Source organism: Arvicanthis niloticus, chromosome 5, assembly GCF_011762505.2.
Source record: "Arvicanthis niloticus isolate mArvNil1 chromosome 5, mArvNil1.pat.X, whole genome shotgun sequence".
In the NCBI taxonomy this organism is placed as follows: Eukaryota; Metazoa; Chordata; class Mammalia; order Rodentia; family Muridae; genus Arvicanthis; species Arvicanthis niloticus.
Window position 1 is genome coordinate 40,659,470 of NC_047662.1, and position 15,621 is coordinate 40,675,090.

The following is a 15,621-nucleotide window of genomic DNA, read 5'->3' on the forward strand; positions in this document are numbered from 1 at the left end:
CCTTGATATCCATCCCATGTGCAGTCACCAAAGATAGATGCCGATATGGATGTCAGAAAGTGCATGCTGACAGGAGCGTGATGTAGCTGTCTCCTCAGAGGTCTGCCAGAGTCTGACATATCCAGAGGTGGATGCTCGCAGCTACCCATTGATCTGATCAAGGGTTCCCAATGGAGAAGTTAGAGAGAAAACTGAAGGAGCTGAAAGAGTTGGTGGCCCCAAGAGGAGAGCAACAGTGCCAGCCAACCAGAGCTCCCCAGGATCTAAATCACCAGCCTGGGAGCACAAAGGGAGGCACCCATGACTTCAGCTGTATACTTAGGGGAGGATGGCTTTGTCGGGCATGGGTGGGAGAGGAGATTCCTGGTCCCATGAAGGCTGAACACTGAGTGGGAAGAAATTTGAGGGTGGGGAGGAAGGAGCGGGGGGGGGGGTAGGTAGGGGCACACCCTGTGGAGGTGGGGGGGGATAGGATAGGGGGTTCCTGGGTGGTGGGGGGAATGGGGTGAGGGGATAAAATCTGAAATGTATTTAAATAAATAAATAGATAGATAGATAGATAGATAGATAGATAGATAGATAGATAGATAGATAGAAAAGAAAAGAAAAAAAGGAGTCCATTCTCCAAAGGCCAGTAGTAACACAAAAGGAGGTGGCAAGGAGGTTGTTCCTTGAGGTGACTTTAGCATTTATTTTTTATGCAATAAGTTAGGAAGAATTTCTCTTAGTAGCATGTAAAGTAGTCATTTTACCCAGAGAATGTAGCCCCCTTTAATTTGGAATAATATAACAATGAAGTGTGCATCTACAGAAATCCCATGGATGCTGAGCTGACATCTGAGAGTCAGAGGATGAAGGAAACCATAGAAAATGGCTTTACTGTACCATTTCTCTCTTCCTTAACATTTCTCATCTACGTACTGATTACACACAATTGTAATTGTATAACAGAAAACAGCCACAATAAGCATGTCTACTATGTACTTTGCTGTTTTCACTTACTATATCTTGAACACCCTTCAAGCCTTCAATATCTATGAACTAGCTTTATTTAGAATTTTACCAAAGTAATGTAGCACATTTAGTTTTTATTGATGTGCGTTTAAGACATTTCCATTTTTCATATTCAGACAATGCTATAACATTTTGTTTACTTCTTTTTTGTATCTATATTAAAATACTTTTGCTATCCTAAGAGGAAATGATATACTAGAATGATTTTAATCTCTATTTCTTGTATTAAATAATGGAAAGTATCTTTTCATATTTTATTGGTTATTTCTATTTTGTTTTCTGTAAAATGCCTTTTTATTTATATTGCCTATACTACAGTTGTTGTCTTTTTCCTACTTAATATTTTGATTTCTTCATAAGTGTATGTTTCAGAAAAATCAGCAATTTGTGGTTATAAGATATGCATATATGGAGAGACACAGAAAAAACAGGATGTACTCTTTAGAATCAGAAAGTTTGTGAACTACATGATAACTATTACTATGCCATGAATTTAAATAATTGTTGACTCAGCTACATATATATATATATAGATTAGTTTCCTTGCATCTACTTTTTAATGTTTTCTATAAACTGCTACTATATCATTCATTCCTATCTTCAGTTCTAAGAGTAATACCCTCCTCTTCAAAATCTTTCAAAAATGAAACACTGATTAATGACAGTAACAGCAGCAAACAGGAAAAAAAGGAAAGAAAAACAAACAAACAAAACAAAACACCTTTTATTGGTGTTCTTGGATTTCTATGACCTGTTTCCCTAAACATCTGGCTTAGCCCTACTGGTCTCTTATGTGTATATGTGTACTAATTTAAAAAGCCAACAGATCTTCACTAACATTCTATTCAGATAGCCTGCCCATTATTAAAGAAATGGAGTCATAATATCAAGGTACATTTCTTATCAGGGTATTTTCAACTGCAATTTGGAGAAAATAAAGGAGAGTATATACATTAGTTTCAAATCCAACTCTGCCTGATATTTTTAACGCTCACCTACTGAAAGCAAACTATATCCAAAATGTTGAAATCACAATAAATTAAAAAGAAAACTTTAAACAAACATATCATAAAGCTAAAATTTTTTATTAAGTACTAATTGAAATATGAGCACTATGATAATTAAAGTTTTAATTAGAATTGATAACCAAGAATAAGATTAATGACATTGTAAATGATGCTAACATAATGTTTAGCAAAACCATCTAATAATAAAACAGCATATTTTGTTGGTATGGCTATGTTTATATAACATGTCAGCTTTTGTGTCTGTTTCTTTATTCTGTTGTTTTTTAAGAATAAAGTGTCATGTATACAAAGTTATTTCCAAACTTATTATGTATTTTAAAAAAACCCCGAACTTGTAATCTTTCTTTCTCTACCTCCTAAGAATTAAGATTACAGAAGTACTACAGTGCCAGGCCTTAAACATTTACCCTCTACCAAACCCACCAACCCTAAATCATGAAGGAGTGTTAGATTTTGTCAAAGGCCTTTTCTACATCTAATGAGTTGATTATGTTTTCTGTTTTGTTTAGGGTTTTGTGTGTGTCTTTCAGTGTGTTTATATGGCAGATTAGAATTACTGATTTTTATATGTTGAGCCACCTCAGCATCTCTAAGATGAAGCCTACTTGAGCGTGATGGATGACCTTTGTTATATGTTCATGGATTCAGCTTTGCATTGGTTATTTTTTCATCTATATTCCTAATGGGAATCTGTTATTCTTTCTTTGTTGGCTCTTTATGTGGTTTGGATATCAAAGGAACTGTGGCCTCATAAAACGAATTGGGAAATGTTTGTTCAGTTTCTATTTTGTGGAATAATCTGTGGAGTATTGGCATTGACTCTTCTGTGAAAGTCTGGTAGAATTACTGCACTAAAACTATCTGGTCCTGTGGTTTATTTGGTTGGTAGACTTTTCATTACTACTTCTATTTCACTAGGGGCTACAGGTCTGTTTCAATTCTTTATCTGATCTTGATTTAACTTGATCTTGGTAAGTGCAAGTTTTTAAAATACCTCCATGACTTTCTGAATTTCCTTGGTGCCTGTTGTTATGTCCCTTTTCATTGCTAATTATGTTAGCTTGGATATTCTCTCTCTACCTTTTAGTTAAGTTGAATATGGGTTTTGTCAATTTTATTTGTTTTCTCAAAAGAACCAACTCTGTTTCCTTTGTAATTGCAATCATTTGTTAATTATTTTGTTTCTATTTTATTGATTTCAGTACTAAGTTTGATTATTTCTTCCTTTCTACTCTTTTTGCATATGATTTCTTCTAGAAAAGAAAGATTTTCTAGAGCTTTCAGGTAGACTATTAATTTGCTGGTATGAGGACCTCCCAATCTCCTTTTTTTTTTTTTTTTTTTTTTTTTTTTTTTTTTTTTTATGTAGCACTTAAATCTATGAACTTGCCTTTTACAACTGTCATCATCATGGCCTGGAACCCAGTGTATAGGCCAGCTAGCCTTGTGCTCAGATCTCTGCCTGTCTCTGTCTCTGCATTTGGAGTGCTGGGATTAAAGACATGTGCCAACATGCCCAGCTTTCTGGGTGCTCTGTGAGTATTTTTATTTATGAATACACACACACACACACACACACACACACGTGTGTGTATAGAAGATAGAGTTGGTATCTGCTATATTGGTGTAGTCTTCAATACAAGGTGGTTGCAAGGTGGTTGGCTAATGAGCCCCATGTTCCCATGTCCTCAGTGCTGGGATAACAGCCTGGTTTTTATGGGAGGGCTTGAAATGTGAATTAGGTCCTTATGATTTACCCACAAGAACTTTATCAACTGAACATCTTTTCAGTCCTGATATAGGTTTATAGGTTTTTAACCATCTCTTTTTAAAAGTAATCATATTAAATATTTTTTTCATTTTATTTTATTGGTGCTGAATCCAGGACTTGGTGAATGCCAGGCAAACACATTACCACTGAACTATAATCCCAGGTTTCAAGTGGAGATTTTGCATGTGAGAACCTGTGAGAACATGAATGATAGAAGCAACCTAGATACAATGTTGGTGGTAATATTTTTAGTTAAATGATGCAAAAAGGTTATAAGATAAAACAATATTCTATTGGTCTATTCAATTTCAATTTACTTCTTTAAAGGTAAATGTTTATTTACAATTAATTTCTTTTTTTAATTTTTTTATATTTTATTTACATTTCAGATGCCATCCCCTTTCCCCATTTCCCCTCCCTACAAAACCCCTATCCCATGCCCCCTTTTTCTTTTTGCTTTTATACATTTTTTAAAAATGTTAATCAAAGGCTTTAGAAGTTTGGTAATGCTCAATCAGAAGTGTAACCCAATACCCAACCTAGATATATCAACTATCTTTGACTGGTGGAGACACATGAACATCTGCCTCCATGCCCCCCCTCTCTCTTTCTCTCTCTCATCACCTAGCTTCACCCTTCCTGTTAAAATAAAACTTTTCTCTAAAAATGCAACTAAAGCATAATTATTCCTAATTGTACCAGTGTGGTACAAGATAGTCTTAATACCCAGTCCATCATTTTGTTGACTAACCAGAACCTCTGTCATCTCTCCTAACTAAAACACTTAGTTCTGAACCTGGCTTTTTCCTTGGCTTTAGAATGAATGTCAGCTGAAAACCATCCACTCAAATCTTTTCTCTCAAAGTAAATAGCCAGGATTGGCTATGAGACTATAGGTCTTCAACCCCGTCAGAAATCCAGAATGACTGAGTTAACTGAAATTATGGGAAGCACTAAGCATAGCTTCTAAAATTTAGCCAATTTATAGAGACCACTGAACACCTGGAAAGTCCCTATACTACCGAACATTGGAGCATCAAATCTTCAGCCTTCTGGCCCAGGATCATCTGACAGACCTTAGTGATGCAGGATTATTAAGGGCTGATTACTCTGTCTAGGCAGATATAATCAGTCGACTATTCTGCAAGTGTGTCCTTTTCTGGACAGTAATTTGTCTGTAGATGGAAAGAGGCAATTCTTGCCTAGTGGCTGTCACCACCCAACTGGAGTAACTCCAAGGATGCTCAATTTCTTCTTAGAATCCACGACAGGAAGCTGTCAGGAGCAGACAGGTCTCTAATCAAAATGAACATTAATATAGAAATGTTTGTAATGTCAATTCTATGGATTTCTGACGTTTTGAAAACCAACTATCCATGTAAGGTAACCTGGACTGTTAACTCCTCTCAGCTTCTTCAGGGAACATTTTGTGGTGTAGTATAAGAAAACCCATCGAGGCAGGAGGAGAGATAGGGAGTAGGAGAATCATCTTCAAAAACTCCCAAGATAATGGAAGGGTCAGTGGGAACTCTTTGGAAACCATCATTAAGGACTGAGTCCAATGGTTTTTCCAGCTTTATACCTGTAACTATTAACTAGTATTTGGGGGTCTGTCCCAATAACATCAAGCTGTTCATAGTTTTCTCATTTTATCTTGCATTGACATAACTTTAAAAATCTCCAATCCTACAAAAATTCTGTTATTTGCCCATGTATTCTTTATCTAAGATTCTAGTCAGAGCTAGGTCTATACCTGTCTGCAGTCTCAGCTGAAGTAAGATGATCTCAAGTTTGAGACCTACCTAGGTTACAAAGCAAGAACCCATCTCATTAAGATTCAAATTCAAAAAAGTCTTTCCCAGCACCTTTCTATAGGCAGATAAGGTACCTGTTCTTATTATTTATAAGTCACATTATACAGTATGGATCTGTTTATATTGTCTTGTGTTACTGGCTAACCTCTGAATTTGTCAGAGTTAGGAAATCTCTGTATCCCAGACAGTAAGTAGACATGTGATAAATATTTATAACTCTTAACTGAATGTTCATGCTTCATAGTTAAAAGCAAGAAAGGTTATAAAATTAATGAAGGTGTTATCAGAAGTCAGAAAAAAAGTAAGAATCCATAACAAACTGGAACTGCTTTAGCCAGTACTGTAAAGCCCTCAAGAAAAGACAGAAAGAACTGTGAATACTCTCACCAACAAGGGCTCTCAAATCAAATCAGTTGGAAGCAGTTTTCATTAAGATGGATTGAATGTGGCATCGTGAGAAACACTTTATCAAATGTAGTGTTTTACTTAGTGATTAACTATATACCAGTTGATGAAGCTCCCTAAATCCTTTGTAATCCCACCACTCCAATAAACATTTAATGAGTATATAAGTTCAAAAAGCCTAGTAGAGGATTTAAACCTTCAATCTTGTTTTTATTTACTCTTGGAACTCAATTTCTCAATTCAAGTGAAGAAAGCTGGTACTTGAGGCTCATCTGTTGCCCTGGTAAAATTAATGTGCCTCCTAAAGTTTAAATTAAACATGATATTGAAGATGAAAGAAATTTAAGCAAAGTGCCACAGTAACAGTCATACTTGCCTTAAAATGCCTCAACATTAGCAAATTGTTTTCGTAAAAATGACTGAGAAATTTAAAAAAAAAAAAAAAAGATTTGTCCTAATTTGGAGATGTAAAATCTGATAAACAGAGATGGACTATTGTAATTGTGTCCTACAGTGCAGTAGACAGCAGAGATGTCTCCAAGTGGTGGTACAGCAACCACCCTACTTGCCTGTGCTGGAATGCATGATCTTTTATTTTGCTTCTATTATTTACTACTGATGTATCCTTGGAAAAATAATACCGTTTTTGTTTTTCCCATGAGTTTTCTCATCTTTAAGATGGGAATCTAAGTACTAAATGCCCCTATCTCGTTAGTGTTTAATATTGTTCAGGAAATGATCAATAAATCACATAATATCATAGAAATATGAAGCCGTGTTACTATTCCTATGTTGTCAACAACTACATGGAAGTAAATAGGTTGGCCATAGTGGAATATCCCTGAATTCTTAGCACTTCGGAGGCAGAGGCAGAAAGACTGGACTTCAAAGCAAGTCTGCCATCCTAAAACAAAGTGAAATAAAACTTATTTGATAACTGTAAAAAAATGTACTAATTTACATTAATTTTAAACAATTATCTACCATGTGTATTTTCTTGTGCTCACAGAAATGAAATGAACTATCCATTAAATATAAATTGGAAAAGAGGAGTGAACAAAGAAAAAGCGACCTACTTGAGGAAAAAAGGAAAGATGAAGATAACTTAGTAGGCCTGAGAGGTTAGTAAATTTTGATGACTCTAATAAGCAAAACATTAATTATATGTATCAGTGAACTGCCTCTGCTAAAACACCTAGACACTAATAAAAGCAAACGATCAATTGTTTCATTAGAAATATTCAGGAGTTAATAAACAAGAGCTTATATTCCTCCAGAGATTATCAGTCTGAATAAATCTACATGACAATTTAATAAAAGTTCTTTTATTGGCAAATGAACTCCATATTTAAGCATAAGCATTTAAAGGCATACATGAAAGGCATGCACAGAAACTTTTGAAATAAAATTGAAAAAGTATCTATGTTAACTGGGGAACTAAAATTTTGGAATATCATTTATCTTGTTTTAAGTGACAACCATATTGTGGCTGAATAGGAGAAATTCATTGTTTTGCAAAATGTATGAGTAAGATTTAAGAAGTATTAATTTGCTTTGAAATGGTTTGGCCAAAGCCTAACAAATATATATCCTAAATGTTTTTGAAAAGTTTAAATTTTTAAACTCTAAAAGCTTAGTTGTTACAAACACTAAATGTCTGTATGAAATTTTAATTATTTGTTGATTAAAAATGCTGTTTTGTATGTATGGGTTGGAGATCAAAACCAGGACCTCAATTATGTGAAGCACATACTCTATAAGAAAGTTACATCTTTAGTTGTGAATAATGCAGTTTTAATTATTTCCTGCCCATTAATATTTTCCATTTTCAATCTGAGAGTGATTAAAATAAAACTTTATCATAAAAATATACTGATCTGAGGTCTGGGGAGACATGCATGAATTTGATCTCTGGAACCGATGTGAAAGGCTCGGATACTTAGGCTGCCTGTGAAACCTGTGATAGTAAGGCAGAAAGAGAAGGCTCTTTGAGTCACCTCTTTGTTCAGGTATCCATGGTGTATATAGTACCGACCCATTGGAAAGTTAGCAGTTAGTCTGTCTAGAAGCTAGACTAGCACTGAGCTGCAGTGTTTGTCTTTAAGTAAGCCTTGTTTTATTTCATGACAATCCCTAAAAAACAAGACTAGTGATGCTAGTTGTTCAAATGTGGTATAAAATGTGTCCTTTAAGTGAAAACATAAATACATTAAAGCATTTTAAGAGAGAAAAACATATATTTACCTAACTTTTATTGCAGAATATTGCTGTAAGTGTTTTATTTTATCATTAGCTGTGTAAAAGACATCTAATGTGGGTGATGGGAATCAAGCACTGTATTGAACTCTACTGTATTAAGAGCAGTCAGTCAGTATACATTCATAACTGTGGGTTCATCTCTCCAATTCTTAATTAGTTGTTCTTACTCTCTTATGTTTTTAATTTAATCTACAAATCAGAATTAAATGGGGGTAGGAGAAGATGGTTTAAGGTCAGCCTGGGCCACGAGAGTGAGCTGAGGGCAGTATGATAACTTGGTGATATCCTTTCTGGAAACTAAATGCTTACAGGAAGTGGGCCCAAACAAACAAACAAAAATTCAAACCGTCAAATCACAAAACAAACAACACCCCCCCCCCCAAAAAAAAACCTTCCATGGCAAAACAAGAACAGCAACACTCTGCCCCTAAACAAACAAACAAACAAAAAGCAAAACAAAACAGCAACCCGTCACCTCATCATAGAACTGTATGAATAGGTAGTTATTATGTAAAGTGCTTGGGACAGAAGTTATGGCAGAATATGTTTAGTTCTTTTAGACTTTGGAATGCTTACATAGTCTTTCTTGTTGATTGTGCCTATTTCAAATATTAAAAATTCAAAAGATTTGAGAACATGTGGCTCAAACAATTTTGCAATTTGGAGCAGTATAGCTTATGATTTTTTAGGTCAGGGATACTGAATCTTCATATTTGGCACTATAAGATCTTAGACATGCACTGGGAGCATTAGGATGTAGTTTTCATGGATAAATGAGGGCTACTTAAAAGGAAAAAGCACTTTGGAAAAGTACTAAGAACAAATCTCTATCAGGAAGTTTTCATTCATATAACTGACAATATGAACATACTGTCCACTAACTCCAATATGTCCCAGGTTACAAGTCTTTCTGCAAGAGCAAAAGACAACATTATATAATGCCTCAATAGAGATGAGCATCTTGATAAAGATTAGGTTGGTAGAAGAATAGAAACAAAATCAAGACTTCAATCTCAAAAGATTGTAAAAAATATTAAACACTGTCTTAGACCGGGGGGTAAAAAATACAGTATAATTCTGATCAGAATACAAAAAAAGTGTACTCACGTCTCGAGCTTTCACATAGAAGGCCTCTTGGAAAGCAGCTTCTAATGAGCCAATAAAAAATACAGGATGGCAGTCACCATATCTATAGGAAAAATTATATATATTAATAAAGAAATGTTTGAAATTCATATCAAAGTCATAGAAATTGAATCAAGTGAATGATAAGTAAATGTTGTGGCTAATATCTAGTACAGACCAAAATCCAATTAACTTCTTTTAATGTGTGAATGACATTTGTGAATTTTAAAATTTCTTCTTGATCTGTACAAATATATTAGAACATTGAAATTTTTAAAAATAAATATATATATATACACATATATATATAATAAGTGCTATGAATCTATGACACAAGAAGCACTTTTTGGCTAATTAATTTCATCAGATTTTGGAGTAACATTAACTTTTTCTTTGTTTTAATTCATTTATTTTGAGAATACTATCACAGAAGAACAAAACTGATTCTTATTTTTCCATATTATACTATTAACATTAAAGAAAGAATATTGTTTATATCAGAGTGAAAATTAAACAGTATCTTTAAACACTTCAGTAGACTCCAAAATATTTAAAGAACTTATGAAAAGTCTTAAAAAGAAATGCTAAAGAATCCAAAAACAAAACTTAAAAGAAAAATCCACTTACATTTAAATTTTAATTATCTTTTAATTTACTATTGAATAAATAATTTTTGTTTGTTCTAGGATATACTAAAAATTAGTATGATATATCCTATTCCTTTGAGGAACAAAAGACACTACAGGAATGATCCATCTATTAAACTTTTATATAGATACAGGGATGAACTGAATAACATTTCTGTATTGTCACAAATGGTTTAGTAATTACATCACACTGAATAGTATGACTTTCTCTATTAGTACTGTATGAACTGGTAAAGAAATCCTTTGAATACTCTATGGAGAAATGGTAAACAATTTCTAATTAAAATTACACCAAAAAAATCACAGTAGTATAAAAGAACATCAATTTTATAGTTAATATCCTAACCCTACCTTGAAGAAAACTCTGCTGTAAATTGTAATAAGGCATCTCCTTCATTTTCTGCGTTTTCTGGCACTAAAAAACAAACAAAAGAAAAAACAAAAACAAAAAAAAACAAAACAAATAGACACAAAAAACAAACCACATAACATCTAATCCCACATATAAGAAATATATTTAATCAATAAAGAGGAAATAAAATTAAGTTTAGCTTCTGTGATATATCTGATGGGACATTTTTAACATACATTAGTAGATTTTAGCAAACAGAATAAAAAAGAATCTTCAAGAAAATTCCAATGAATAGATACAATCCTATTAAGCATTTAAATAATGTGTCAGTGTTAACTAGGATTTCAATTTTCTTAAAATAGAGATCTAGTGATTAAATTATATATTATTTGAAAGTATTTTAAATGATTCACTAACTGAAAAATTGCCAAATTTATATAAATATATCAATTTCTATCAAAAGTAGTCCCAATTTTACCAAGCGAATAGGTCACAAAAGGATTTATGTTAGAAATCATTTTGCATATAGTACCCTTTCTTATTCTTTATCATGCATCTCATAAGTGAAAATGAGAAAGATGGCACATATATTCTACTTCACTTTTCCTTCTAAAAATGGATAGCAACAATGAATATAAAGGTAATATTACTATTCATCTTCACACTGACATCTCTGACACATGGGGAACAAGCACTATCAACACAAAGTATGCTGTTTGTCAATCAACTTCTAAGAAAAAAAACAAATAGAACTGAAACTAATTATACACTGAAATTTTTACTACACACTTTTGTCATTTTTACTAGCACTTTGAAAATCTGGAGGCTTAGTAAAAAATCAGAATTCAACAGACTCTGGTTCTAATGAAGCAAGCCCACTTCTAAACTTACAGAAAAGGGTTTTAAAGTCCACTATTCTTTTTAAGTTTAATACTAAAAGGGAGAATTATAGTGCTTGTCCCAAAGAGCTACGAATACTCACTCATTGGAGATTTTCTCAGGGTAGATGATGCCATGCCAAATACTTCTCCGTCATCTACTCCAAATTCTGAAGCGTCTTCAAAGTCATCTCCATCACTATCACTAACCATATGAACATCCGTGCTTTGCTATTTAAGGAAAGTCCTAATTAGATTCAGATTGATTTTTAACATATGAAATTCTAAAGTTATATAATTGCAATAAGATAAAAACTTCATCAAGTATGAAACTATCTATTAAAGTACAGCTTAATTTTTTTTAATTTAAAACTTTTCATTTTAAAGCTCACAAACATTTCTAAACAAAATCAAGGACAGTTACAAGCTCAACAAAGATGAAGATTTCTGTGGTATACTAGTGTATAGTACACAAATAAATGACCAGTGGGTACACCTAGAAACTCAAAGACAAATTTAAGCTCAAAAGGCTCACACTATGTGAATCTGTCAATCAGAAACAAGGCAGCATTCAGACTTGTCATTGCCCGACTGCAGTAAACCTCAGTAAGACAAACACTGGTATTCTATTCTAAGAGTGTCATTAGGAGATACATAAAACAGGCATGTATGAAATATCAATGTAAATTGAAGGCAATGTAAATTGTTTGTAGGGGTAGGTGTGCATGTGCTTGGGTGCCTGGGTGCGTGCCTGTGTGTGTGTGTGTGCGCGTGTGCTTGTGCGTGTGCGTGCGTGCAGGTTAGAGGACAACTTTTAAAAGTCAGATTCCTTCCAATATGTGGGTTATAGGCATCAAAGTCAGGTCTTAGATGTGGCAGCAAGTGTCTTTCTTCACTTAAAAATTTTGTCTCTCTGCCTTTCTTCTTTGTATCCATTTAACAGACCGCTGAAACATTTAAAAGGACTGCTGAAACATTTTAAGATTCTACTATTTATTATAAAAGCTTTACTTTTTATATGTAAAAGTAATGATTAGGATTGTATGCGTCCTAATCTTAACCTTAGATTTTTGTTCTACAAAGTCAAGATCTCCCCCTGGTTTAATATATCTCATTTTTAAAAATTCAAAACTCTTTCCATTACAAAAAATCTCAATCATCTCTCTTTTTGTCTGTTTATCTGTGTATACATACATGCATGTACCATGGCGCACATGTGGAAGTCAGAACAAACTTTGGAAGTCAGCTCTCTCCCTCCACTATATGTGAGTGCCAGGGATGGAACTCAAGTGCTCAGACTTGGTTTCAAGAGCCTATATCCTCTGACTCCCCTGTCCATTTTAAAGCACATTGGTAGAGATCCTCTTCAGAACAACACACTAAGATGAACACCTACTATAAAATCAGTGTTTCTCAACCTGGTGGTTCAATGACCTTTTCACAGGGGTCGCCTTCTGCATATCAGATATTAACAATTTATAACAGTAGCAAACTTACAGTTATGCAGTAGCAACGAAACAATTTTATAGTTGGGGTCACCACAAAATGAGGAAATCACTGTATAAGATGCTTCTGAATTCCCTGTGTGTTTCATCCAAATAGTGTTTCATCCAAATATCTATAACGTGAAGGTGGCTAACATTTGAGGTTTAAAGAAGCATTAGCACAAAATCTGTAAGGTACACTGCATGTTCCTTTCCAGTGTCTAGTCAGATTCATAGGCAAGTAAAAAGGTAGCAAGGATTAAACTGAAAACTTCCTCACTACTTCCCCTACCTTGCTTAGTATGACTCCAAGGAGCATTCTTTCTTTACTTCCTTTCTCTTATTGTCTTATATCTACTGTGTTGCTGCAAATGGAGTCTTTAATACCACTTCCTGTAACAACAGAGCCTCACTTCATAAACAATGGTTTAACTTTCTCTATGAGACAGTATACAGTTTCTACACAAAGCATGGATTTCCCTTAGAATCTTAGAAAATGAAATCATACAACTACAACCTCTTTGAATGGAGGTATCTAAAAAGCCAATTTTATTAAAAAAAGTATATTTCAAGTATGAATTATTGAAGTAACTGCAAGAATGAGCTGCTTAATTATGTATAAGGAACTACCAATCTCTTCACATTTTCTTATCAGCTACCTAACAAGTTAGGAAAAGCTTTTTTTCTAAAACAAGAGAGAGAGAGAGAGAGAGAGAGAGAGAGAGAGAGAGAGAGAGAGAGAGAGAAAGAGAGAGAGAGAGAGAGAGAAACAACCTTTTCCACTCACTAATATTTGCTGATGAGAAAGAATAGATAATCTTTTGGTATCTGTTACAGCTGCAATAAAATTCTTTGAATCTTGACAATCAATTAACAGTTTTTAAAGAGCTAAGAAAATTTCAGATTGTGTTTTGTCTGTCTATTAACTTGTTCACTTTGCAAATCTCCACTACATTCTCTGGATTCATTTAAAGGAAAACAGGCTATGCCCCTCTACCAGCAGTATATGATTTATGAAGACAATTATAATGCTGACCAATAAATGTTATGATACATACACTCTAAGGCTAGTAAATGGATCAGGAAAAACTTCCAGGAGGAGATAATAGCCAAGTTGTTTGAAATAAAAATTTAGAACTAATACTTAGCATTAAAACAAAAAGAAGTGAAGCAGATGTTACCTTTGGCAGACATGTATGGACCACCTATTATGTGATTTAGACATCAAAGCTCCACAAGGTGTATGTACACAATGCAGACTCAAAGTCAGATTTCACTGCGGCAGAACACATTTGGAAACACTGGCACTGAGAAGAGTTGCACACTATATGGGGAAAAATCTAGCAAAGAACTTGATATTTAAAGCTACAGAATTAAGAAAAGCAAACTGAATAACGGGTTTTAGGTGTAGCAGATATTAGATTTAGGGTGCACTCCTTGAGATGGAACCCATGCCTGACACTATTGGAATAGCCAAAAACCTGAGACCAAATAGGCCCTGGGCCCATGGGAAAATAAGATACTACTGTTCCCCTAAAGAGTCCTAACAACATTCTGTTATACCTAAAGATCAGTGCTTCACTCAGTTTTCATCAGAGAAACTTTATCTTGGATGGGAATTAAAACATGATAAGTGGACAATGTACAAAGAGTGAGAGAGAGACCATGGAACACTCAATCCTGAATGGGATCTCTTCATCAAAACCTTCCCCTCAAAGCTGAGAAGTCTACTTCAAAGAGGATATGGACAGATTCTAAGAGTGAGGGGTGATAGAAGAAACAATGTCCTCCAGATACAGCAGGACTTATACACAGAGACAAAAAAAGCATGCATGCACAGTGTCTGAATATGTCCAAGCCAGAGCCCCAGCACTGTGAGGGGTCACAGGCTCTCACTCAAACCAAGAAGCTATCTGCAATTAGATAGCTTCCATTTGGAGAGAAGAACTCAGTTTTCTGCAATGGAGTTTCACTGGATATAGTAACCACATTTCAGGGCCGGCCTCATGCACAGCAGTAGATGGTCAAGACAAATTTTGTAGCCCTTCTGTCTCAAGATTACTTTGCTTAGGCATTTTTTATCTTCGTGGTTTTTTTTTTTTAAATATATATTGTGGCTTCCATTTTGTGGGGTGTGTTTCTGTTTCTTATCTTTTTGTTTTTGTTGTTTATTTGCTTTTTAAAGAGAGAGAGAGAGAAAGTGTGAAGTTGAGTAGGTGGGAAGAATCTAAAAATTGGAGGGGGGAAGTTGATCAGAATATATTGTATGCAAAAAAACTTTTCAAGAAAAATTTATTTGAAATTTAAAAATAATCACATGGTTTTCCTCCTCCCTTTCTTTCCTTTAGCCTTTCCCATCTACCCCCTCACTGGTTTTGTACATGTTCGTCTCCCTCTCCCTTTCCCTCTCCCTCCCCCTCTCCCTCCCCCTCTCTTCTCTCTCTCTCTCTCTCTCTCTCTCTCTCTCTCTCTCTCTCTCTCTCTCTCTCTCTCTCCCCTTTTCCCCCTCCCTCCCCCCTCTAATTCATGAACTCTTATTGCTACATATATAATTCAGCTATATATTCTTGAATACATGAATAAAACCTGATGACTTCATATAATGTTACTTAAATAACTATGATTTCAGGGTTGATCACTTGGTATTGGATTAAACAATTTGGGAGCTCCTTCCTGGGAAGACTATTTTCTCCAACCTTCAGCATTCCTTAGTTGTTTATAGTTCTTTGTCTTGGGTTGAAACTTCAAGAGATTTCCTTTTTTCCATGTTAGCATGTCAACTGGTATCGTTCTTGTTCAGGTCTGGTTTAGGCAGCCATGTTGATAAAAACTTCATTGCTGTTA

At 34.4% G+C, this 15,621-nt stretch overlaps 1 protein-coding gene across 1 annotated transcript in view; it reads right to left on the reverse strand.

Moving 5' to 3' along the window:
* The window catches only part of Faf1 (Fas associated factor 1), a 294,340-nt gene that overhangs the window by 109,170 nt on the left and 169,549 nt on the right, over positions 1–15,621 (reverse strand). Inside the window, exons 10-12 of the mRNA XM_076935184.1 lie at positions 11,398–11,524; positions 10,415–10,478; positions 9,399–9,480 (exon numbers count right to left, since the gene is read on the reverse strand). Of these exons, the coding sequence (XP_076791299.1) occupies positions 9,399–9,480; positions 10,415–10,478; positions 11,398–11,524 (273 nt within the window). The remainder of the gene's footprint in view (positions 1–9,398; positions 9,481–10,414; positions 10,479–11,397; positions 11,525–15,621) is intronic.